Genomic DNA, 24,843 nt, shown 5'->3' on the forward strand with positions numbered 1-24,843 from the left:
CGGTTTCCAGCTTAGTGCTTTAATGTACTTCGCCACCGGGGCTCGGTGTAATATTACACCATCAATTAAGAAAGATACTGAGGTACTTAAAGTGTTGGAACTGTGTGACAAAACCTACTATCGGTCAATAAATTTCCTTTTGACTGATAGCTACTCTACCAGTAACAACATGCAGTGTGGAAAGATGGTTTTCAACCATGAAGAGAGTGAAAAGTGTATCTAGAAGTTTAATGACAGACTAGAGACTTAGTAAGGCTATCTGTAAAGAAGTGTGTTTTATTTTGATTTATGGATGACATGTTTGTTTGATTTTGTTTAAACAGTCAGGTTTGGCTATGTTTAAATGGGTAAGAGTTGATAATATGTAGGGGAATGTAGCCATCTTAGCATTCTGAGGAAGTTGCCATAGCAACGGGGGCGGAGCTAACTGCTGTTTGAAGGAAAAAGGAGAGAACGTTTTAAAACCCAGTCAGTCAGTGAGAGTCTGTAATGGTGAAATTACAGTGAGGACTGAGGAGGATCAGGGTGGCTCAAATGAGGGAATTTGAGTCAATTCTGAAATAAGGTGACTTATTTTAGGCAGTCTGTGATTCTTAGTCACAGGAGAAAGACCGGTTCCAGTTTAGGAAACTAGGGAAGCAGACCTCTAATAGAGCCAGACTAAGCAAGTGGGGTGACTTGTTTAGGGCTAGTTGTGGAGGCTGTGAAGTAAGGGGAAGTAAGCCTGGTAGATCCAAGTGATCAGTTTCTAGTTTAGTTCTGAGAAAAGGAAGTATTTTGGAAGTTGGAACACCTCACATCTATTTGTAACAGTTATTTAAGTGCCTTAAAGAAATTATTGAAACCACTAAGCTTTGTACTTGAAATAAACTTGTTTTGTTCTTCAAACCATCTAAGTCTCTGTCACACCTATATTCAAGCTAAGCAACGTTATCATCTGAAGTAAATAAGAACAATTAAAAAGAATAAATTATCCTCTGCCTGACATCTCCACAATTGGTGGCAGCAGATATATATATATATATATATATATATATATATATATATATATATACACACACACACACACACACACACACACACACACACACACACACATACACCATATATATAATAATGAATTAAAATCATCATCCAGACACCTTTACAATTGGTGGTAACTGTGTGGTGGGATTAAAAGCATTCCTCCCTGCCTCACATCATTGCAAATTGGTGGCAGCGGTGGGATTTAAAAGGATTCCTCCCTGCCACATCTTTACACTATCAATGGTTTCCATCCATCGGGACATCACTAACAAGCCAGAAAAAGTAATTGACAAAATGGCCGGGGAGAAGAAAAGAAGACTGTCGCTGTAAAGTAAAAAAATAAGTCAAAAAGTATTCTAAACATTTTGTTAATGAAAGTAAATAAATAACATTTATTATTTAAACTGGTATGTTTATTCATATCATGATCTAATCACCATACTCAATATATCCCGTATGCATGGGGGTATTGGGATAATGATACAAAAGGTTTGCTAGGATAGATCCTCTCTCACTCAGACTCAGCCCCACCCCCTCCCGAATCAAAATCCTGGCTACAGGCCTGTGGAGGGCAATGATAAAGTGCAATAAAAGGTTGACTATCTGAGGGGACTGTTCATTCAAACGCACACTGAAACATCCACGTTTTTAGTTCCTTACGGAAGGTGGACAGCGAAGTTGCCAGTCTGATCTCCTTGGGGAGAAAGTTCCAGAGCTGAGGGGCCACCACCGAGAAGGCCCTCTCCCTCATCTCCACCAACCATGCTTGAAATGGAGGTGGGAGCGAGAGAAGGGGCCTCCCCAGAAAATCTTAATGCAATGAATTTATCCATTGCATAAATATCAACAGGTGCCTTGAAAGTACACACAGACAAATATACCAACTGTGCAATCCTTAATGATCTGTTCAGAAGTAAAATTGTGTTACTTCAAATATATATATTGAGGGCTACACTGAATCATTTTCATGACAAAATTGCTTTTAGTTCTTTCTATTCTTTCTGATTGCTTCAATGCCTACTCTGTTTGGTATTGTGCCCTAAGCTAATTTGTGTAAGCACTGTGTGATAGCTTGTGCATTGTGCCAATATTGTTTCATAGAAGCCTTTATCTAGGTAAGTTTCTTTTGGAAATAAGGGAAATAGTAATAATATGTTTATGTACAAATTTTCATCTTAAGAAGTACTATGAAAGACCAAAATAGGCTCTGATGACTTGAACAAGGCAGTCAATTCTAAGTCTCCATTTTAGCGGATGATATGATTTTTATTTCACATGCTTAGAAAAGCCAGCAATCTGATAATTCCCATTATTGCCAAACACATCAGTCATAGAAAAAGACAAATAATTTCTTCATTTATCAGTCCATAACAGCTCCATCTCTCTTGGTGTCTTATCTATCTGTCTGAAGACAGAACATTCAAACATGTTTACAGCCACCATCATGTAATGCTGAGTTGATGGACATATCTAAAATGAGTAAGACTTAATCAATTTGTAAATCTTAACTTGAATAGCTTCATTGAATGAATTAGATGTGTTACAGTAAGTTATGCAAATCCCACTGATTCAATAGATTTGTTCTAGCTGTCAGAAAGTAAGGGAGTAGCATTCCTTTCCTATCTTTATTTCATCCATATTTCTAGATTTTTCAAGAGGCAATCTGTCTTTCCCATGTCATAATTTATCTTTTCTGCTATTTGTTATTACCATGGAACTATTCTGTTTGCACAATATGATGCTTAATCACATCATGTTTTGAAAAAGAGTTGTGTGAGTCATCTGATTAATCAGAAAAGTAATTAAGAAAACTTTCTTTTTATGGTATCATAACATGGTTATGTTGTATTGGAGGGTACAGTGAACTTGGTCATAATGAAACTGGAAAAACTGACCAGAATGTGAGCATTTGATGGAGAATATATCACATATGGTAAAGGCTGGATCCTGCATTAGAAAAAGAAAGATAGATTTCCAGTGTGGAAGCTATGAAATACTATATATACCTATTTACACAGTATTGTACAAAAGTTGAATACAGATGACAGAACCAATACACTACTTTTACCTCCCAACTTTAGTTATGTAGCAAAAACAACAACAACAACAACAACAACAACAACAACTCCCTAGGTATAATAGCTCCACTGGCTGCTAGTTCATTTCCGGGCACAACCCCAATCGCTGCTTCTGGCCTACAGCCCTATATATTATGGGTTCAGGCTGTTTGAGACTCTATTTTTCCATATGAGCCTGTCCGAATTCTAGGATCACCTTGGGGCAGGGGGAGGGGGGGAATGGGTAATGTTTGATGGGAATGTGAGATAAGGTTTTTTTTTTGGTGACTGCTTCCAGACTCTGGAACTATCTTCTTTGTCTTGGGTCCACGTTGCTGTCTTTTCACTATAAGGTGAAAATCCTTTTATTCTAGCAATTGTTTGGGAACTGATCGTTTCACATAATACAGTAGAGTCTCACTTATTCAAGCTAAACGGGCTGGCAGAAGCTTGGATAAGCAAATATCTTTGATAATAAGGAGGGATTAAGGAAAAGCCTATTAAACATCAAATTAGGTTATGATTTTACAAATTAAGTACCAAAACATCATGTTAGACAACAAATTTGACAGAAAAAGTAGTTCAATACGCAGTAATGTTATGTTGTAATTACTGTATTTATGAATTTAGCACCAAAATATCACGATATATTGAAAACATTGACTACAAAAATGGCTTGGATAATCCAGAGGCTTGGATAAGCGAGGCTTGGATAAGTGAGACTCTACTGTACATCTTTTGTTGTAGTGTTGTACTGCTTTTAATCTACACTTGTAATGTTTTAATTCTGTAGAATTTTTTTTTGTAATCATAACTTTTTGTGCTTTTAGTTGTAAGTGGGTTTATTTCTACTTCTTTTATATAGTAAGCGATTCTAAATCTCATTGAAATAGGCAGGGTATAAAAAGTGAATGACTGATATAACACATATGGTTCTTAGAGACATGATTCTTATATTAATAGCCTTGTGAAATGGATTAAATTGACAGAACAGGTCTGCCTAATGACCTCATCATGCACGGCAGATTTTGGTGGCAACTCCGGTTGTGCCACAGCTTTGCCATAGACCCCACCGGCTCCCACTACACATGGGAGAAATACTTCTGGGGTGGCTTCAGGGCAAAACTAAGGCAGAATTACCTAAAAAAAAGCAGGTAGTAGCAACACGGGAGGTTTCGCGTTTTGCATTGCCCTCAATGGTACAAGCCAGCTGGCAGACACTTCCTCCCATGTGATGAGGTAGGGAGGAAACAGGAATGGTGCGAGGTGCAGTGTGATATGTCCCCACACCCCCTGGGTGGTCTCTGACTCAATGTGCATTTTCAAAATGGAAAATGCCAAAGTCTTAAAATTAGAGTGATCAGAAGACAATATTAAACCACACTAGATGGTGCTATAATCCTGATTGGAACCTTGTAAATGGAAATGGAATTTTGGCAAGACACCTGCCCTCCAATTGATACTATATAGGAATGAAAATTCTTGATTTTCCCATTGCTGGACAGAGGTTGAAGAAAAGCCACTGGTATTTCTTCCTGTAGTGTCAGATCATTCAAATTTTTTTCCTCACAAAGAATGGAAAACTCACTGCAGCACTTAGAATTTGCGTATTTTCAAGAAATTTGAGAAGTTTTACTCAAAATTGTACAAATTTCTGGAGAAAAATTGCACTGTTGTAGGTCTTTCTGAGGCCCCGACTGCTTCATTTTGTACAACGTTTTGAGAAAGAGAGTTAAGACAGCAAAGGAATGGATGGATTAAATACCAAGAAGAAATAAAGGTGGATTGCATACTTTTGGGGTTGGTTTTCTAGTCTTCCTTGACAGAAAGGTCAAGGAATGCCCCCACCGCCAAATAACATTCAATCCCCTTTCTCCCTCTAACCTAAAGAAGCCCCAAACAATAGACTCTCTGGGGTCTGCACTACCTATCTTCTGCCGTTTCCGATTCCTTGTCATCCCTCCTAATTCATTTCATTTCACCAAGGCTGACCTTTCTGCTGACTTTATCATTTGCTACTCTTTCTCAGCTGTCTACCATGAATCAGAGAAGGAAGGCAGGTCAAGAAAGGAGGGAAGTGCTGAGTTCAGGGGCCACTTTGTAAAAGCCAAAAAATACCAATGCAGCAGTGAGAAGGAATGGAGCAGTCTTGCAGGGATGAAGTGAATTTGTAGAACTGGAAGGCATCAGGGAATCAGAGAAGGCAGGCAGGTCAAGAAAGAAGGGGAGTGGAGACCCAGAGAGCAGAGCATTCAGGAAGAACATCACACAAAACAAAACAAAACAAAAAACAGAAAATCAGCTGAGAAAGTGTGGCAGAAGAAAGGGAGGCAGGAGAGGAGCAGCCATGGCAGGAGGAAACAAACTAGAGGGGAAATACTTTTAGCTTTTGCTGTTAAGGTACATTGCCTCTATATTCCAACTGTGCAGCTTTTAGGCCGTGCAAAGTTGACAAATTTGCACTATTTTGAAGTACCGGGAACAAAACAAACATTCCAGCAAATGACAGAAACTTTCCAAGTGTTTTTCTTCTCATCAGTTTTTCCCAAACGGTCAAGAATACCACATTTTGAGAACCCTCAGGAAATTGTAAAACATCCATTACGTCAGTACAAAATATTGGCATCCCTTTAACTCAATTTATGGAATGGTCTTTTGGCCATATATCTAGTTTGACAACAAGGTTCTGGATAATGTTCAGGAGGACTGGTTTGAATAAAATCTTTGATTATCAAGGACAAGATTAAAAAGAAAGCTGTATTAAAATAATTGGGCTTGGCAATGCATCACACAATTATCTTTATCTGGAATATAATATGATGAACCATATAATGATAAAAAATGCTAATCTAGGTGGCCAATTGTAACATTCCCACTTTCTCCCACCCTGGACATCCACAGATATATAAACCCCACTTGCCTAGTTTCCAACAGGCCTCACAACTTCTGAGGATGCCTGCCATAGATGTGGGTGAAACATGCTTCTGGAACATGGCCATACAGCCCGAAAAACTCAAAGCAACCCAGCGATTTCCGGCCATGGAAGCCTTCTTCAAAAATTCTTCAGACACTGCAATACATTTTTAGGGACCCTTAAAAATGGGGAAGACCCACTGATTTAAAAAAAATAATTACTAAAAATAGTATGAGGATCCTCCATGCATACAAGATACAGATTTCTTGTTTAGAAAGTTGGTTTAATTTTGTTAGTATTATAGTGTATTGGAAAGCTGTAATGCTAGCTGTTTGTAGACAAGGATAAAGGAAGTAAGAAGGTGGAAGGAAATGCAAACATTGTTATTATTGACAGTAAGAGGAATATTGTATGTGAATATACTTGTAGTCATTTGTTTAACCTAACAGATTGAACAGTCTAGATCAATGGTTCTCAACCTGTGGGTCCCCAGGTGTTTTGGCCTACAACTCCCAGACAACCCAGCCAGTTTACCAGCTGTTAGGATTTCTGGGAGTTGGAGGCCAAAACATCTGGGGACCCACAGGTTGAGAACCACTGGTCTAGATAGTGGGGGTTTTATTTTACAAAAGAACAATCTGAAGCAAGGAGTCCCCGGTGATGCACTGAATTAAACTGCTGAGCTGCTGCCCTTGCTGACCGAAAGGCTGGCGGGTCAAATCCAGGGAGCGGAGAGAGCTCCTACTAATAGCCCCCGCTTCTGCCAACCTAGCAGTTCGAAAACATGTAAATGTGAGTAGTTCAATAGGTACCGCTTCTGTGGGAAGGTAACGGTGCTCGATGCAGTCATGCTGGTCATATGACCTTGGAGGTGTCTATGGACAATGCCAGCTCTTCGGCTTAGAAATGGAGATGAGCACCAACCCCCAGAGTTGGACACGACTAGACTTAATGTCAGGGGAACCTTTACTTTTACCTTAATCTGAAACAATATTTTTCCTACACCTTCTGAAAATTAGTTTTGTAGTCTGAAGGCAATGGAATGTCAACAATTATTTGTCAAGGACTAGTATATCTGTGCAAAGAATCCAGTCAAGGTTTAAGAAGACTTGTGCTTTACCTTTTTTGCACTTGGTCCTTGAGGGATTTTCCTCTTCACTGCCTCTGATCTATTTGGCATAAAAAGAAGAGATTCCCACCGAGGTGAAACATCTTGTCATCTTGTATATCTTGCAGTAGGCTCCTCATCACAGACTTCTTTGTCACATGTTGAGTGCTTCAACAGCTGTGTTTATCTGCAGGCACATGATCGTGGTCTTAATGTGTTCCAGCTTCTTTCTCTTGATTTCTACACATTGTGTGTGTGTGTGAGAGAGACATACACACAGAGGTATCACAGAGCATGCTGTATACTGTTATGATATGTGGGCTTGCAGGACAGAATAAAATAATCGAATGGAAGTATTAGCTTAGAAATAGCTATTTGTTAATTGTGATTGAGACTTCCAAGCTATGCAAAACAAACAAACAAACAAACAAACAAACCAACCAACCAACCTAGAATAAGTAGCAGGGATTATTTGTCATATTCTATATTTCTAAGATGTTAAACATATATTCCACTTTCCCAAAAACAATGTCTTTCAGATATGTCACAGTACACCTCCCATACTTCCAGATGTTCTCCTTAGTAAGAAAGAAACCTGGCATGTCACACAGAGGTATATATGAATTATGGTTCCTTCTCATCCAACCCTTTCAAAGGTGACATTTGAAAGTGAAATGATTTAGCATGCTATTTTAAAGTTAGATTAATTCAGCTGCTTGGTGTATGCCTTGTTTCTCTCCAGTGCCAGATGTTTTGTTGTTTCAGCCGTCTTCAAATGTGTAATAAATGAATTTCCACTGGGTTGGCACTTCCTCTTTTACTTCCTTGTTATAAGACTTGATTGTTCTTTGGAGCTCTCTGGGGATTCTGTTGGTTTTCTCAGAATGACTAAAATGGTCGGAAGATTCAGTCATTAGACTTCTCATGCAATTTTCACACAGAAAATCCAGCAATGTTGTTTCTGGTAAAACAATGAGATTACGGCAGAGTTTTGAGATCAAATGCATTCTCAGGTGTAAAAAGTCAGGGGTTAAATAAATCTGAAATGCTGATTGATCCATTCTTCTTCTGGGAGTTAATGTCATTTGTGAATGAATGGAAAATACTGGCAACTACCATTGTTGCTTCTTATGGAAAAAAAAACCACAGTTGTAGAAATGGAGAAAAAGGGGATCAGTTATGTTGACTTAGGTTAAATAATATTTTGGAACTCTTTACATTTCACTGATACACAAAATACAAAACGGTACACCTGACTTCCATACAAAGTCTCTCTATTATATCCTGTAAAATAAAATCACTATCATTCTCTGCATGATTCTATTGTTCATACTCTTCAAGCTGCAATTGTTACAATATTCCTAAAATCAGAAAATATACTGAATAGTGATTACTCTCGCTTAGTGTTTTGATATATGCAGAATCATAATGCATTTTAACAGAAAGAAAAGAACGATCAGTCAGAATGAAGCATCTGTCAAAATGAAGCATAGTTTCAAACCTAGATACCTGAAATGGAGCATACATCCTGAGGGGACCCTAGAGGTGTGTACCTGAAGTTATTTGGTTTTAAATACTTTACTAATTTAAATATGTCCATGTGTTTGGAGTCTTTCATTAGTCACTTGGTAGTAGACCTTATATTCAGTGCATAGGGCTGAAGCCAATATAGCTTTATGTTAGCAAGGAGTTTGTGAAGTGCCGTGATGGCGAGCGGATGAAACCACTAAGCTGCAGAACTTGTTGACTGGAAAGTTGGCAGTTCAAATCCGCAGGACGGGGTGAACTCACGTTGTTAGCCGCAGCTTCTGCTAACCTAGCAGTTCAAAAGCATGCAAATGTGATTAGATCAATAAGTACCACTTTGGCGGGAAGCTAAAGGTGCTCCATCAGTCATGTCAGCTACATGACCTTGGAGGTGTCTATGGACAATGCAGGCTCTTCAGCTTAAAAATGCTGTATAAATGGAGATAAGCACCAACCCCCAGAGTCAAACTAAACTAGACTTAATGTCAAGGGGAAACCTTTACCTTTACTTTAATGAGGAGTCATTTGAAGGGAAGATTTATTGGGTCATCCTCTTTCCCCTGTTGTATGGCAGTCCTCTCTTTACAATCATGGGAGGGATAGATGTCTCCCTCAGAAGGTCATTGGGGGCAACCATTGCAGCCAGCACACCTTATTTCAGTGAATGTCACTTAATTCAAACACGGTGTGCATAATATTTCCAAGTCTTGAGAGTTACATGACTTGGAAGGCTTTTATGTTTCAAACAAAGGACTATTCCAACCCATGCAAAGTTGTGTGTTGATTACTGAGCAATGTATAAGGTGATGCCAAAAATTGAATGACAGCACAGATTCTTCTTGGTTGTGACCTTGCTGTACAAAATAGCCAGCCTAATGTTTCAACCAGACTTACTAAGCAACTGTTCTTGTGTTGTTGGTCTGTATACTATGGACATCACATGCTCAAGTCTGTGACTGTAACATCTAAACTATTCACCATGTAGGTTGTCTGTGTGTTTCTGTAATACTATTGCACAGTCAAATTAGGAATGTGAAGGATACTCAATATTTGCATCCTCAATTTTAAAAAATGTGGCTCACCATTTGGTGAACCCCACTGAGGAAAACATTAGATTCTTCCTATTTGAGAGTTTCATTCAGAAGATTAATTTGTGAAAAAAATGCACAGAGGTGTGTTTGGATATCAATTTTTTTTCTTGTGCAAAAAGCAGTATATTACAGTCTATTTTAAGCAGAATATTGCTGTTTTGTTCAATAAACACCTTTTCTGCCCCAAAACTCATTTTCTGAGAAAAATCCCATATACTTAAATATCTGAAGTTCCAAAGTACAAATAGAGCTTGAAGATTATAGAGAAACCTTCATGTTCTAGTGCAGGCAGTATCACAGCAATTATTTACACTTGAAACAAGAAAAGTTTTACATCTTTGTTCCTCAGTAATGCAATACTGCTTCTAGTTCCACACTTGCACCGAATCAAGAGCAGTGTTTTCCATTTCTGTTTTACAGAGCAGTGTTCTCATTTTCTATGTTCATTTTCCCCTTGAAATCCTAGGGTCTGATTTTATCACATAGTAAGGAGTAGCCAAGTTATTACTAAGGAGCAGTCAAGGAGATCTGAGAGGTAAAGGTTAGCTCTCTTCTCCTGTCTTGAGCTGCAGGTAGAATCTCTTCTGGAGTCTCCAATCCTTACCCAGCGAGTACATGTCCATGGTGGCCCAATAGCTCACTTCCAAGGAGTAGGTATGGATAACTGCACATGTATATAGTTTAGTAAAGACCATGTTAAACCTATAGTTCAGTAAAGACAATGTGAAACACTGTGCACCTTACCCTCTCCACACAAATATTTGAGTATATATGGGGAGATTCTCCCTATTTCATCTACAACACTGTTTTTTCATCATGTATTTCACCTCGTAGGGACAAAATCACCTCTAGAGTTTGAATGGAAAAACAGCCAATTTTGGGATGGTTAACTCTCTTTTTCTCAATTTTGCTTCTCAATCAAATAAAGTGTAAGAAGTTACATACAAATCTTACTTTAAGTTTAATGAAATTAATCCCTTTAACATTAATCAGTATGGAAATGTTGAACAATGATATTAGCCATAATACAGTAGCTTATGGCACTTTTGAAAGCACCAGATTTACAATGCGTTTATAGACTCTATAAAAGGCCTTTAAAAATTACTCTTGGGACAGCATGAGCTTGTGTCATTGGGTCAATTTTGTGACAGTGTTTATAGGCTGTTCCAGAAAATGTTTTTCCCCTGGCAATGACTATGTTGTAGAAATATGGAAGGGTAAAAAAAAAAGATCATTATTTACACTCTGAAAAAACCCACTGAAATTAATATTGTGACATTTAGCTCTGAGTACATAAGGTCTAGTAAAGTAAACAACAAAACTGCTAGATTGAAATTTATAGTCGCATTAGGCCAAAACAATTAGAAGACTTGCCAGAAAGTGTCCTTGCTTGAGAGAGACTAGTGGCAGAAGAATTCTTGAGTGCTGCCTACAAAAATTGATTGTACAAACATATGCACCGTTGAAAGAGCTGTAGAAAATCCAGCTGCTTCTTGATATGAACCAGTTCTTCCAAAACCTATGAGCAGCCTAAACTTCTGATATGATTGTATTTTCCAAACATCTAGAGTTTGTGTTATAGTGTAATGGACTGAATATTGTGTCTGAATATGGGAAAATCAGATTAAAAATTATTTGTCAGACTGAAGACATATTTGTGGGCTGCTGGGAAAAATGCCTCTTGGTTTAACTTTGAAGGCCAATGTTCCTTTGTGCTCTTTGGAAAATATCAATATAGGACTACATTTAGAATAATGTAGGTGCAGCACGACTAGCAGAAGCAAACTTCTCTGTTACTCTGTTACAGAGAATACTTCTGGAACATGGCCACACAGCCCGAAAGACATACAACAACCCTTCTCTGTTACTGGTTCAATTTGAGGCTACATAGAGATCTAAAAGATGGTGGAACAGAGGAGAGGAAGCCCCGGGATCAGTTGGACACATTTTCTGTGAATGGACAGATGACCCCTGGATTATCTTGCTATCAGAATGACCAATGTCTTCAAAATAGGCTGATTTGTAGTCTCATAAGAGCCTTTCCCTCATAACACACCTGTTTCAATGCTTTGTGCCACAGTCATTATGTAAAGGATTCAAGAAAAAAGCTACTACCTATATCATCAGATATAAGACATGCATTTGGTTAGGTCAATGGCTCTCTGCATGTTTTGGAGAGTCCACAGAACAACTCAATTGCAGAAGTCCCCCTATATCAGTGGTTCCCTCTAGTGGTCCGTGGACCACTAGAGGTCCTCAAAAACTAAAATATGGTCTGTGGCTTCACTGTTACTACACCGTTGCAATGAGTGACTGGTCTCGTGAAACCTCCTTATAGTGCCAAGGCAATGGGGATGTCGGAAGGGGAGAGGCTGACTATCCATGAAAGGTGCCACAAAAAGCCTTCTGACTGCTGTTTCTCCTCCTCCTTCTCCCTGAGTGGAGCCGTTCCATGTGGTGCCTGGAAGAGAGGGCGCCTTGGTGTCTTTGTTTTTCAGCCTGTTCCTGGGGTTATTTGGGGTGCTGATTCAGAAAATTGCATTGGATAGACCACATCAGCTCTAAATTATTAAATATGATTTTCTGTGGGCAAGAAGATGGTGACTACTAGATGGCATATGTTCTCTATCAGAAAGTAGAGCTTATGTGGTCTATCCAATGCCATTTTCTGTGGTCTATCCAATGCCATAACCAAACCGAATCTAAAGTTGATCAAAAACTGATTCGGAACCCTTTTGGTATTAATGTTGGAGAGTGGTCCCTGGTCAAAGTGGTCCCCAATCAAGTAGTCCCTGGTTAAGAAAAAGTTGGGAACAATTGCACTTGATGAAAAGGTTAGTGTGACCAACAGTTTCGGCCTTCCTCTCAAAAGCCTGCCTAACTCATTTGGGTCACTGTAATTGGCCCTTATGGCTTTCGTCCTACCATGTTACTATGTTTTCTATCTCCTGAGAATTCATGTGGCAGTATATGGGGAAAGAGGGCATCATGAATTTTCCCATGAGAAAGCAACTAAGAATATAGGGAGGTGTGAATCTTTTTTTGGTGGCAAAAGCAACCTAGTCCCTTAATAAGCCAAGGCTTCAAATGGGGAAGGAAAACCTTGAAGTGAAAGGGGAACTATGTTTCAGCTGCCAGGATTCCCAGAGCTCTGTACAGATCTTGACACGTTGACAATAGGCAGGGGCACTCTGAGTAATTCTATTCAATTAGGAAAAGATCAGATGGTTCAATCCTGTCCGATGTTTGATGCAGCAGAGCACATACAAAAATTTTAGAAGATAATAATGGCTATGACATTACTTTTGTAAACCCTGGATAGCTAATAATTAAGGTAAGCCTGTATAAAATGCTTTGAGAACAAAGTGAATTGAATTATATTCACACATAGAAATAACAGTAGGGCAGAGGAATAAGGATTTCATTGCCTAGTTACAGCTCTGCTTTAAGGTAACCCCTTCCAGAGATGCAAGGCAGTGTGTTGAAAATGAGCCAGTTAATGTGCAACACAGTCAAGGTGTTTTCTATTTGGGAAGTGATAATGACTGTAATCAATAAATATACAAACCAATGGTTGGTCAGCCTATACAGAAGTAATGAAAGCCATGAATGTGTTTCAAAGAAAATACATATCATACTCTGAAAGAACAAAGGCCTTTTATTAAACCAATGTAAAATATCGTTTTGACCGTTTTCCAACCGTTTTTCAATTTGTATATGACATAACCAACTCAAACCTTCCAGTTTCCAAAATGCAGTAATAGTTGAGTTCCTGTCAAGAATTAATGTGCAGGAGAGTGAAAGAAATATGGGGCACATGTTTAGTACTGTTTGACACCTAGTCTTTTTTATGGCAGTGCCTCTGGAATGCAATAATGACTTCTGCAAGATGTAACAATGCAATATTTCTATTGACTATGGGAGAACACATGGATTTTTCTCTGGATCTAAGTCATAGCAAACTTTCATGGTGAGGGGAATAGCAAAGCAGAATTTTATGTACTAGTCCTTCAGAACTACATATATTCAAGTGATGGGGTAAAAGTGGAAACATCTGGATTCTTTCAAGTCCCTGTGAGTGACTGCATTTTTGTGTCCTCTAGTAATACTTAGTGTTCTGTGTGAATGGATTTAGACATGATATAATATCACAAGGCATGAAAAAACAAGAACACATTATAAGAACTAAATGTAAATCTTAATTGATAAAGTTCACTTTGCTTCACTTTATAAAATGAGAATGTCTGCACAGGACAGAGTAATGAAAGTGAATCCATAGCACTGGATCAAAGTGTCAATGTAAATTTGAGAAATCAGCTTTTGCCAATAGTTCCCACAAAGTAATATCTGAGACACCACAGTTATTTCCTATCTTTGAGTATGGGTGAGACTGCGGTGACTTTTATGTGAATGTGCAGCAAAGCCTGGCAGAATGTGCCTTTGCTGTGCTGACCGCTAACTATATTTAATGGAGACAAAAGATGGATTGAGGCCAGAAACATGCTGTGCCATTTCTTCCTTGTCAGTTATATATAAAAAGCATCTTTTTGCAATAAGTTCACAGCTGTATGAATAATGTTGGGGCTGTATACCTAACTTTGCAGTGAGAGACACACATCCATACACACTGGGGTGCAGGACAGATCTCTGAAGAATTACAATCTAAACTTTGACACAAGAGAAAGAACCAAGATTGTTGAGAGAAAGCAAATAGAAAAATAGTAAGCAACTGTTTTCAGTTTCATGTGCTTAGACACAGTTACAAATTGCAGTAGATGTCTCCATCTATTTTTATTTTTTTTGTAATCTTCTCTCTACTACAGCCAAACCCAGTCAGGAGGTTTCCATGAAACTCAAGACATGGTTTTCAGTGGGGCAGAAGCCTCTCAGGAGAAGACATCTACTTCCTACCAAAAAAGCAGCATTTTTACAAAATACAAATCAAGTGTGGCACAAAAAAAGTTAAACAGAACAGTAACATTCATAAAATAACTAGATTTCAATAATTATTTTATTTGGTTTTTTAATTAAAAAGTCGGTGATGATTTTTGTAATAGATTATTTTGTGTCAAACAAAGAGAATATTCTGTTGGCCTTCCTGCATATATGATAAACAATGGCTTGATAAGTTCATTTCTGAGATCTTAGTTACAGAGAGTGAAATGTGACTTAATTTTAGCTTCTTCTTGACTATAAGGGCATATTCTATTGGCTAGACTTACTGAAAGGCCCCATCTACACTGCTATGTAATGCAGTTTGAAACAGCATTGTGTGGTCAGTGTAGACTCATAAAACGCAGTTGAACTGCACTGAACTGCATTATATGAGTCTACACTGACCATTCAATGCAGTTTCAAACTGCATTACATAGCAGTGTAGATGGTGCCAAAGTCATTTGATTCTATATAGTTCATAATTCTTAGATAAGAGTAATTTGTAAGTTGGATGTTTGCAACTCGGAGACTGCCTGTACTTGAATACACAGCTGTGTGTAGAAATTTTTAGTGAACTGATATATCACATAGGAATGTTTGTGTGAGTGCTATTGCCCAAACAATTTTTACTATAGAAATGAATAGGTTATGGCTATTCTTGCATTAACAGTTGGATGCATCTCCATTTGGCTGTGTATTGGAGTATTCATCACATGGAGAAAATTAGCCTACCAATGAATAATCCTACCAATGTGTTACATATTCACAAATCCACTACTTGGCAAGGAGGCAAAGAAGGGCCACACATTCATACATTACATGCCATTTTTGTTTCCAGAAGCTCTGCATTCCACCAATTTCTGTGGACCAGAAACAACAACTGTGCTAATGTTTATATGGAGCTTACACAGAGAATGAGATGAGTCAAGAGTCCCTGATTTTATCAGGGAATTTTCCTTCTTTCTGCAGCCTTTTATTTTCCTCTTGAATGTATAAACAAACAGAAATTGATGGCTGCTATCCTAGAACAAGTAATCATGTAAACAAATTGGATATCTCAACATTTTTGCCCTTTAAAGGCCACTATGAGCATTAAACAGTCCTTGCAACGAAGGCATTAGTATAGAAAACTGTGTGAGTCTTGTGATGTAAAACATCACCTTTTATGGTATAGCATCTTCACATGCATGTCCTGGGAAATGATAATGGGACATTACTGATGCAGATAATGTGTGCATGTATATCTAAATGTAAGTGTGAATCATAATATGTAACAATATGAAAAACTATTATTGAACAGTAAATCCAGAATGCTGAGGAAGGAAATTGGAATTCAGAGGTACAAGTCCTATCAAACGTACTGTATCAATAATATTTTAATTTTTTTGCCTTTCACTTATTTTTGCTATTTAATTTTTTAGAAATAATCAGGAAATAACTATACATAGGGAGTACACCACTCGAGGTAATGTCTCAGTATCATCTCCAGTGAGGAAATAAACATGCTTATTTGTTTTCATATAACAACCATTTTAGCATTAAGCTGAAGTGACTTTAAAGGGGATTGTGAATGTGCAGTCCTCCTATTATTATTGGACTGCAGAACTCACCATCTCTCAGTGGTGATTGTACTAACTAGCACTGATAGGAGTTGTAGCCCAACTCTTGAAGGACATATACTATCCACCCTCAATTTAATGTTTCATATTAGAATATTATGGTCATGTATTCTTTCTTCCTTGACATACAATTTATATGCTGGGTTGCTGGATTCTTTTAGCATGCACTTTCATGGGTTTTTTTTTTCTCCTTTTTCAGATACACTGATATAGTTGATTTTAAAGCAACACACACACACACACACACACACACACACACACACACACACACACACATATATATATATATATATATATATATATATATATATATATATATGACATGATTGTGAGAGTTGTATCATAATACAGAAAGATGCAAATGGGAACCCTAGCTATAAAACTTCAAAGGGTAGTGTGAGATAATGCAGGTGTGCCAAACTGATAGTAATCTTGAAGGGTGAAAGCAATAAATCTGCTTACCAAGGCCAGTTCCCATGAAGCCAGTAAGGTCTGTGGGGAGAATTCCCCTGTCATATGTATACTCATATCAGTAATCATATAAACAGTGATCTTCAAGTAATGAATCTAGAACTTATTTCAATATAGGGCAAAAAAGCAGCCAAACTATAACATTTCAACAAATTCCAATCCATCTATTGAAGATTGAACAGAAATAAAGATTCTTTGCGCTTGTGGCCCTATGCATTCTCTACTATTTTATTTCTTTATTTCCTCTCAGACTGCAGTTACTGGAAATTTTTATACCAATTTCCATTGAGTAGCCATTGGCCTAGGGTTTCAGGTGAGCCCAAAACTTTTCACAGAATCTCATATATCCAAAATCACTACAGATTTACCAAGGGGTCAACTTTTTGAATCAAGATGTTACTTGAATGGAAATGAATGCTATGAGCTGATTCTTGATGATGCAACTCTACATTAAGATATTCATATAAATCATTCGTATCTCTAGTCATTTTTCTAGGACATCATCTGAAAAGAATTCCCTGCTGTACTGAGGACTCAACATATTCTTTCCAAAGGAAATTCATACGTTTCCTCTTGGAATATTATGCCAGCTATTTGAAAGGGATATATGTGTCATTTGGCTGCCCAAGATCACTATTTCTTCTTCATGGTCAAAGCATCTTGGTGAATCTTTAAAGAAAGTAAGTAAGTAAGTAAATAAAAGTTTATTTGTATACCGCCCTCTCTCCCGAAAGGGACTCAGGGCGGTTTCCAATATAAAATCAGCATAAAACATTGTACAATAAAACACTGAAAACACTATAAAACACTATAAGAATTAGAAACAAAAACAAAACATAACAATTGACTAAAACAATCACATAATCAGAAGGAATATAATCACTCAAATAACATGAATCTGCAAAGAAAGAGGAAAAAAAAAGACCACTGGGATGGAGGAGAGGATGGCCTGGAGGGACCACTAGAACTAAAATGCAATGTGATATTCTAAGATGCTTTGGGGCAGAGGAATAAAGTGCAGTGTTTCAAGTCAAAGAGGTGGCCTGTGCAACTACTATAGCTATGGGCTCGGTTATCCAAAGGCGCAGCGGAAGAGCCAGGTTTTAAGCAGCTTTTTGAAGGAAGCCAGGGTGGGTGCTTGCCGGATCTCCTCCGGAAGGGAATTCCAGATCCAGGGAGCAACAATAGAAAAGGCCTGCTCCCTCGTCCCCGCCAACCGAGCCTGGGATGGTGGCGGGAGCGAAAGAAGTGCCCTACCGGATGAACGAAGAGGACGAGTGGGTTCATAGCTGGAGATGCGGTCACAAAGGTAAGCGGGTCCCAAACCGTTTAGGGTTTTATAGGTAAGAACCTGCACCTTGAATTGGGACCGGAAAATAATCGGTAGCCAGTGGAGCTCCTTAAACAGGGGAGTAGATCTCTCCCTGTAGTTTGCTCCAGTTAACAACCTGGCAGCCGCACGTTGGACTAAGTGAAGTTTCCGGGCCGTCTTCAGGGGCAACCCCACATAGAGTGCATTGCCATAATCCAGTTTAGAGGTGACTAAGGCGTGGACCACCGTGGCCAAGTCAGACTTCACGAGGTATGGTCGCAGCTGGCGCACAAGCTTTAATTGTGCAAAGGCCCTCCCGGCCACCGCCGACACCTGAGCCTCAAGTGTCAGTGATGAGTCCAGGAAAGGGCTTCCACAGCTCCATCAACAGTATGTGTGCATGTGTGAATGTGTAGGGGGAGAGGTTGCATGCCAATTTGGGCAACTGTATCTTAATCTCCAAAGAGCATACATCTCATATGCTATATGCATGATTTTTTTTTCATGTCAGGAGCAACTTGAGTTGCTTCTGGAGTGAGAGAATTGGCCGTCTACAAGGACGTTGCCCAGGGGATGCCCAGATGTTTTGATGTTTTTACCATCCTTGTTGAGAGGCTTCTCTCATGCCCCCTCATGGAGCTGGAGCTGATAGAGGGAGCTCATCCGTGCTCTCCCCGGGTGGGATTCGAACCTGGCAGCCTTCAGGTCAGCAACCCAACCTTCAAGTCACAAGGCTTTAATCCACTACTCCACCAGCGGCTCCTTATATGCATGATGATAAACAACCACACATCCTTTCCTCCATGATGTGGAGACCACTGGATTAATATTATAATTGAATAGGGATTTGAACTTGGATGTTCTAAATTTCAATCAACAGTATATATCTGAATATACTTTATCATCATGGTTTTGATTTAGTTCCAGCTCCTTTAACTTGTCTAATTCCTAACTAGTTTTAAATTTTTATAATATTGGGAAGGCTTAAAAAGCTGGTGTTTATTCTTTAAGACTTTATGTCAAAATTAGATTTTCTCAAATTATGGGTATAGAGGTCAGATTATCTCCTTGAACTGGCCAAAGTAGACAATTAAAAACCAGAGAAAATATTGCAGACCATATATAGTGTGCTTATGACAACCTATCCTTGTGAAAAGTAGGATTCATTATTTACATTAGCTGTAATTCAGACAAACTCTACCAGTAGTAGCCTACTGCAGATTTGATTTAAAATAGCATAATTGTATATTTATGATGGAAAGAAAAGACTTGTGAGGACTGACTAACCCAGGCATGGGTAAACTTCAGCCCTCAGGTGTTTTGGACCTCAACTTCCAGAAATCCCAGCCAGCTATTAGGAATTGTGGGAGCTGAAGTCCAAAACAACTGGAGGGCCAAAGTTTGCCCATGCTTGGACTAGACAGTACTAAAGCAAGGGTGAAATACTTCTGCTTGGCTTTTTATTTTGTCCTATACTTCCTTTGTTCCTGAAAAAAACATGTCCTAGAGTGTTGGAAAATAATCTGGACCAGATCTTTTGGCATCACAGAGAATTTCAACATGAAAGCAAATTACAACTCACGGTCTTATCCAACTGGAATTCTTGAATCAGGAAGACAAACCAGCACATGATTGAGTATCCACTTTCTATTGCCAAATCTGCTGAGATTATAAGGTTTGTCAAGCACCATCCTTTTAGCTCCGTCTCCATTGAATATTACTACTGCTCATCAGAGTTATACGTTCTGTCATTATCGAAATCAGGGTGGGCTACACATTTGGGCTTAAGCAAAACAACAAACTTCAGAAAAAAAAAAAACCAAAACAAAACAACTAGAATTAACATTCTTTTAAAACCAAGCTATGTCTGTACCTGAATCAGCTTTTAATCCTTGTGCTCACTCCAGTTCATGAGCTTTGTTCATACAATAAATGTCAGCAGAAGAACTCTTTTATAACCATTTACCAAATTTCAAAGGGAAATGGTGCATGAAAAAAATTAGTAGCTTTATCATTTTAGAAAGAAAGGATATTTTTCATAGTACCCTTGACTTACCTGATTTTGTTACATATTATGCCAGTAAAATCAATTATACTGTCTAACATAATAAATTTTTAAAACTTGGAAGCTTGTAGCCTGTTCCTGCTATACGTTACATGCACATGTAATTTTCTACTTCTACAAGCTTTTAAATATTACAAATTCCTCTTGTAATGACGTCTTCCTATTATTATATTTCCCCAACTCTCTATATTTCAGGCGGACTGTATGTGATTAATTATAAAGTATAATACAACTCCATTCATCATAGTTGTAGCATAATTTTAACTTGTTTGCTCTAGGCAACAAGAAATCTGACATGCTTGAAATTAAATGTGCACAATTCAGAATAGGCAATACTTGCATATACCAAGGCCACTTCTGAGAATCTCATATTATCTCTATCCAAACTAGAGAAACCTACTGTGTAGTGACAGTAGGCTTGGACCTACTCCCTAATGTCTTTGAGATGTTAGACAAATCGTTTTTTTTTAATTCTAGTAGGCTTAATGGCTTAATTACTGACTATAGTATGGCACCCCTACTCCCACCCCGGGATCTGCAGGGGATATGTTCCTGGACTTTGCTTAGATATGCAAAATGTTGGATAATAGCAAACCCCATTGAAATAAAGATTTTCTGGTCTGCAAATAGTATAAGGTCATGCTGGAAGATTTAGGAAATGCTCAGAGAGGCCATATTTTGTCAGCAGTGGCTAAATGAAAGGGCAGGTACTGGTGCAATGGGTATGGGGGTCAAACTATAATCCAGCTCTTCTGGATGGTTACATAGTTAAATCCTACTGGTAGTTCTCAACTAAAATAAAACCATAGACTCAATTCAATTTGCTTATGTTGTACCTCATTATTAAAAATTAATTTAATAGTTCTCCACTAGTTGGACATTTTCAAAAATATTTGGGACATAGAGTGGTTCTCAATCTGGGGTCCCCAGATGTTTTTGGCCTATAACTCCCAGAAATCCCAGCAAGTTTACCAGCTATTACAATTTCTGGGAGTTGAAGTCCAAAAACATCTGGAGACCGCAGGTTGAGAATCACTGATCTACATTAACCACTTAGGATCAATCCTGTGGTAGCTAAATGCCATATGGGGCTGATCCAGATTAACTTGGACAAGGTCACTAATGTGACCTTGCCCCAGCTAAGCTAAATTACAGCACCTGCATGTCAATGGAAGGAGGAATGGAAGAGGTTTTCCTCCACTCTCCCTTCTTCTTCTGGTGGTGTGGCAGCACTCTGGCTGACACCAGCCAAAGCATTGAGGAGCAAGCAGGTGCCCTGTCACAGCTGGGAGAGCTATGATGTTGGGGTGCGGAAGGGATTCTTTGGTTAGCTACCCAGTGGTGCTGAACCATATTTGGCATGGCTGGACAGTAGGGACTCCCTGTTGCCTCCAAGGTGGCTGAGGTGATCCCTGTCAAATCTCCATGGGGGCCCAATCTGACATCTTGGATGCCGGATCAGGCCCATATTTTTGGGTCAATGTAAAAGGTTCCATTGTCTCATGCATTCTCACAGTTAACATTTTTCAGATTCCATCGGAACCCTCAGACCAAAGAAAAAACCAACAAGTCTGTCAATCCATAGCTCTTTGAAGCTTACCTTGTGAAACAAGCCAATATTCTGCCTAGCTTGGTGGACTTCATAAGGAAGCCATAAGGAAGAAGTTGAATGATTATCTTTGCTTGCTTAGCACACAAGGCTGCACAGTTGTGACGGCTTTTCACTTCGTCCATCAACTAGATATATATTTCTACTGATATAACAAAAAAATAAGATGAAATTTAAATTATATACCTTTTTTCAGAAGCATTAATGCTACATAGAAAAATAATATAAATTAAAATGGTCAGAAGACTTTCTGCTCCCAGTGCAATGTCTTATAAATCCCAGAAATATATAATTTCACTGATAAACCAGTAATCCATACATTAAAGGTTTGTACAATTTGAAACAATGCTATTTTAATTACATTAAATTTTTGAATGTAATGAGTTAGCAAGAGTGTGTGTCTGCAGCAGTAAAAAAAAAAAAAACCTCATGGGTCCTAAGACCTGTATCCCTATTTACCACCTTAGTAAATAAACAATACTCCCACATAAGCAGCTAGATTGATTCAAAATGCAAATATATGCAAATAAAAACCACAGAAGCTCTATTGACCATCTACAGCGAGGACTTTGAGAACTACTAGCATTCTTGCTGCTTGAAGCACCTTTAGCTATGAAAGGCTTACAGATTTTATAATATCACTTGGGACCAATATAGGAATACTTTAGAGTCATGAGTTAAAAAAACAACACCAGGACTTACCTTATTTCTCTGTGATATTTCAAATATCATGGAAAAAACACTATGAAGAAACATTACTACAAATATCTTAAAATTACCCATAGTACTTTAGATATTAATGTGTGAGACTGACCAAAAATGATTTAAGTGAGGAAAAAAATGCAGGTCAAAATGGTTATCTGTTCCATATGGTACTATGCTTTTTCATACATATGGAAGCCCCATCAGTGTTCAAACAATATGCAAGGAGGGTGACAGGATAACCTTATCCTCAATTCTATCACTCTTCACATTGAGTGACAAATTTGAATTTGCTCTATGTATGAAGATTCTCCATGGAGATCAGGAACCAAAAATCCTCAATGGTCCCCCAGCTGTATGTGCAGGGAAGCTTCCTTATTCTTGTCACTTTGCATAGAGTAGACAAGGCTAGCCCATTTGCTTCTCTCTGTGTTGATAAGCAATCACTGCTAAAATGATCCTAGAGCAAATCAAGCCTGAACTATACCTAGATGCCAACATGACCAAATTGAACTATAAGATGACATGGCTCATCAGAAAAGATGACCATCACTATCCTACATTGGATACTCATTTACAAATGCAAAACTAATCAATGTCTTCTGCCACATTATCACACCAGGTCTTTAAAGCCACCTGCAGAATTCTGGGCAATGTAGTTAAGGGAAGGGCTTTTTTTAATTCTCAGCAATAGAGGTCCTCACCTTCCCAAACTACGTTCCCCAAAATTCTGTATGCAGAGCTGTCTGCTTGAAAGCCCTTGTGTGATAATGTGGTAAGTCTGGCTCTCCAGCCCATCAGCATCTGCATTGACCAAGGAAGATCTGATCAACTTCTGATGTTGACACATTTCTAAGCCTCTCCTGCTTGGACTGAGAAACTGTGACAGGGATTTTCTTTCTGGTTGTTGTACCTCACTTCTTGACAGAAAGGAGCCAATCAACAGCTGTACAGACTTCATTCACAACTAATGACAGTTCAGGTGGGCTTGGAGGGATCATTTATGATGATGGCAATGGTGTCACAGCCATGACTACATAATGCTATTGAACCCAGCAAAGTTACACATTTGTAACTCTAGGTTACGCATCTGTAACTACACTATAGAATGCCAGCTGACAATGCTTGGAAAGCAGAAGGCAAAAACAAAAGAGGAAGCTCACATTACAGACAGACTCAATGAAAAAAGTCACAGAACTGGGTCTGTAAGACCTAAGCAAGGCTGTTGATGACAGGGTGCCTTGGAAATTAATAATTAAGAAGTCACCATAAAGTGAAGCTACCTTGATAGCAATTAACAACAAAAGATTGCCGAGTGTATCCATACAAATTAATGTATGTCCATTCTACCCAAATATAGCAGTACATTTGATCTGATCTCTGGATTAAGTAAGATTCTTGTGCCTGAGTACAAATTAAGTATACATTTTACAAACATTTGAATGAATATATACACAGTGTAAACTAATGTTCAGCATAACCTGTTAGCATTTGTATAACCCTTTGCTCCTATATTGATTGAAAATTGTGTTGCCTTCTCAAGTAAAATTAATATTACATCATTCTGAATTACTGCTGTAGAGATGAGGTAACAAGACTAAAGAACAACATGGTCAATAACATACAATACATTTTCATTTTATTTAAAACATACTTTGTATGATATAAAAATATTGATCACAGTGAGATTTAAAAACTGTTACTGCTATAAACAAGAATGCAGTACAATATTTTTAAATGGAAATAAATTATATAGTCATTATCTTTAATAAAAAAAATCACAAGGAAGAAAACCTAGGGTGTTTGGCCAGTGGCAAAAATCAAGTCCCTATTGAGTTCTTTACAATGCAGAAAATCCCAGGTTTTTAAAAAGCATTTGAGTCCGATGTGTCTCAGAGCACAAATGAGTATGTCTCTGATAATCCTTTAAAGTCTCTTCTGAACAGTAAATCCAAAATATTAGCAGTCTTTAAACAAAGAGAGGAAAATGTACACCAAACTGCCAGAGGTCATTGGCATCTCTAATTGATAAGTGGTCTTTTCCAATATGTGGGTACACAGCGGCACACTTCTTCACTGTAATAAAGTCCAGGCTCACAGCGTTTCGTTCGAACTGTACATGGTGGTCTGTAGCAACTGAAAGGAGATGGGAAAAACAGGCATTTGAATAAAAACATGAAAAAGGACTTAACTTAAAGTGAAAAGTGGAACAATATGTTTGGCAGACTCTACATTACTGAGCAATTAAGATTAGCATTAATTTTTAACTGTGAGCCCCAAGCCATAAAAGTTAACCACCTGTATCCACCTTAGTTTTTGATATGGATTCGTAGAAAGAGATTTTCACCTTGCATGATAACAAGCTCATATTCACAAGTAATATGGCACTTAATTCTGGGGAGGAAGA

At 38.3% G+C, this 24,843-nt stretch overlaps 1 protein-coding gene across 3 annotated transcripts in view; it reads right to left on the minus strand.

Annotated features, from left to right (window-relative positions):
- Positions 1–24,058: 24,058 nt before the first annotated feature.
- vegfc (vascular endothelial growth factor C) overlaps positions 24,059–24,843 on the minus strand; it is a 64,722-nt gene continuing 63,937 nt past the window's right edge. For all 3 annotated transcript variants that reach the window (XM_008111839.3, XM_003221641.4, XM_016994062.2), the window contains exon 7: positions 24,059–24,572. In XM_008111839.3, the coding sequence (XP_008110046.1) occupies positions 24,458–24,572 (115 nt within the window). In that variant the 3' untranslated portion in view covers positions 24,059–24,457. The remainder of the gene's footprint in view (positions 24,573–24,843) is intronic.

The sequence above is a fragment of the Anolis carolinensis genome, chromosome 5 (genome assembly GCF_035594765.1).
Source record: "Anolis carolinensis isolate JA03-04 chromosome 5, rAnoCar3.1.pri, whole genome shotgun sequence".
In the NCBI taxonomy this organism is placed as follows: domain Eukaryota; kingdom Metazoa; phylum Chordata; class Lepidosauria; order Squamata; family Dactyloidae; genus Anolis; species Anolis carolinensis.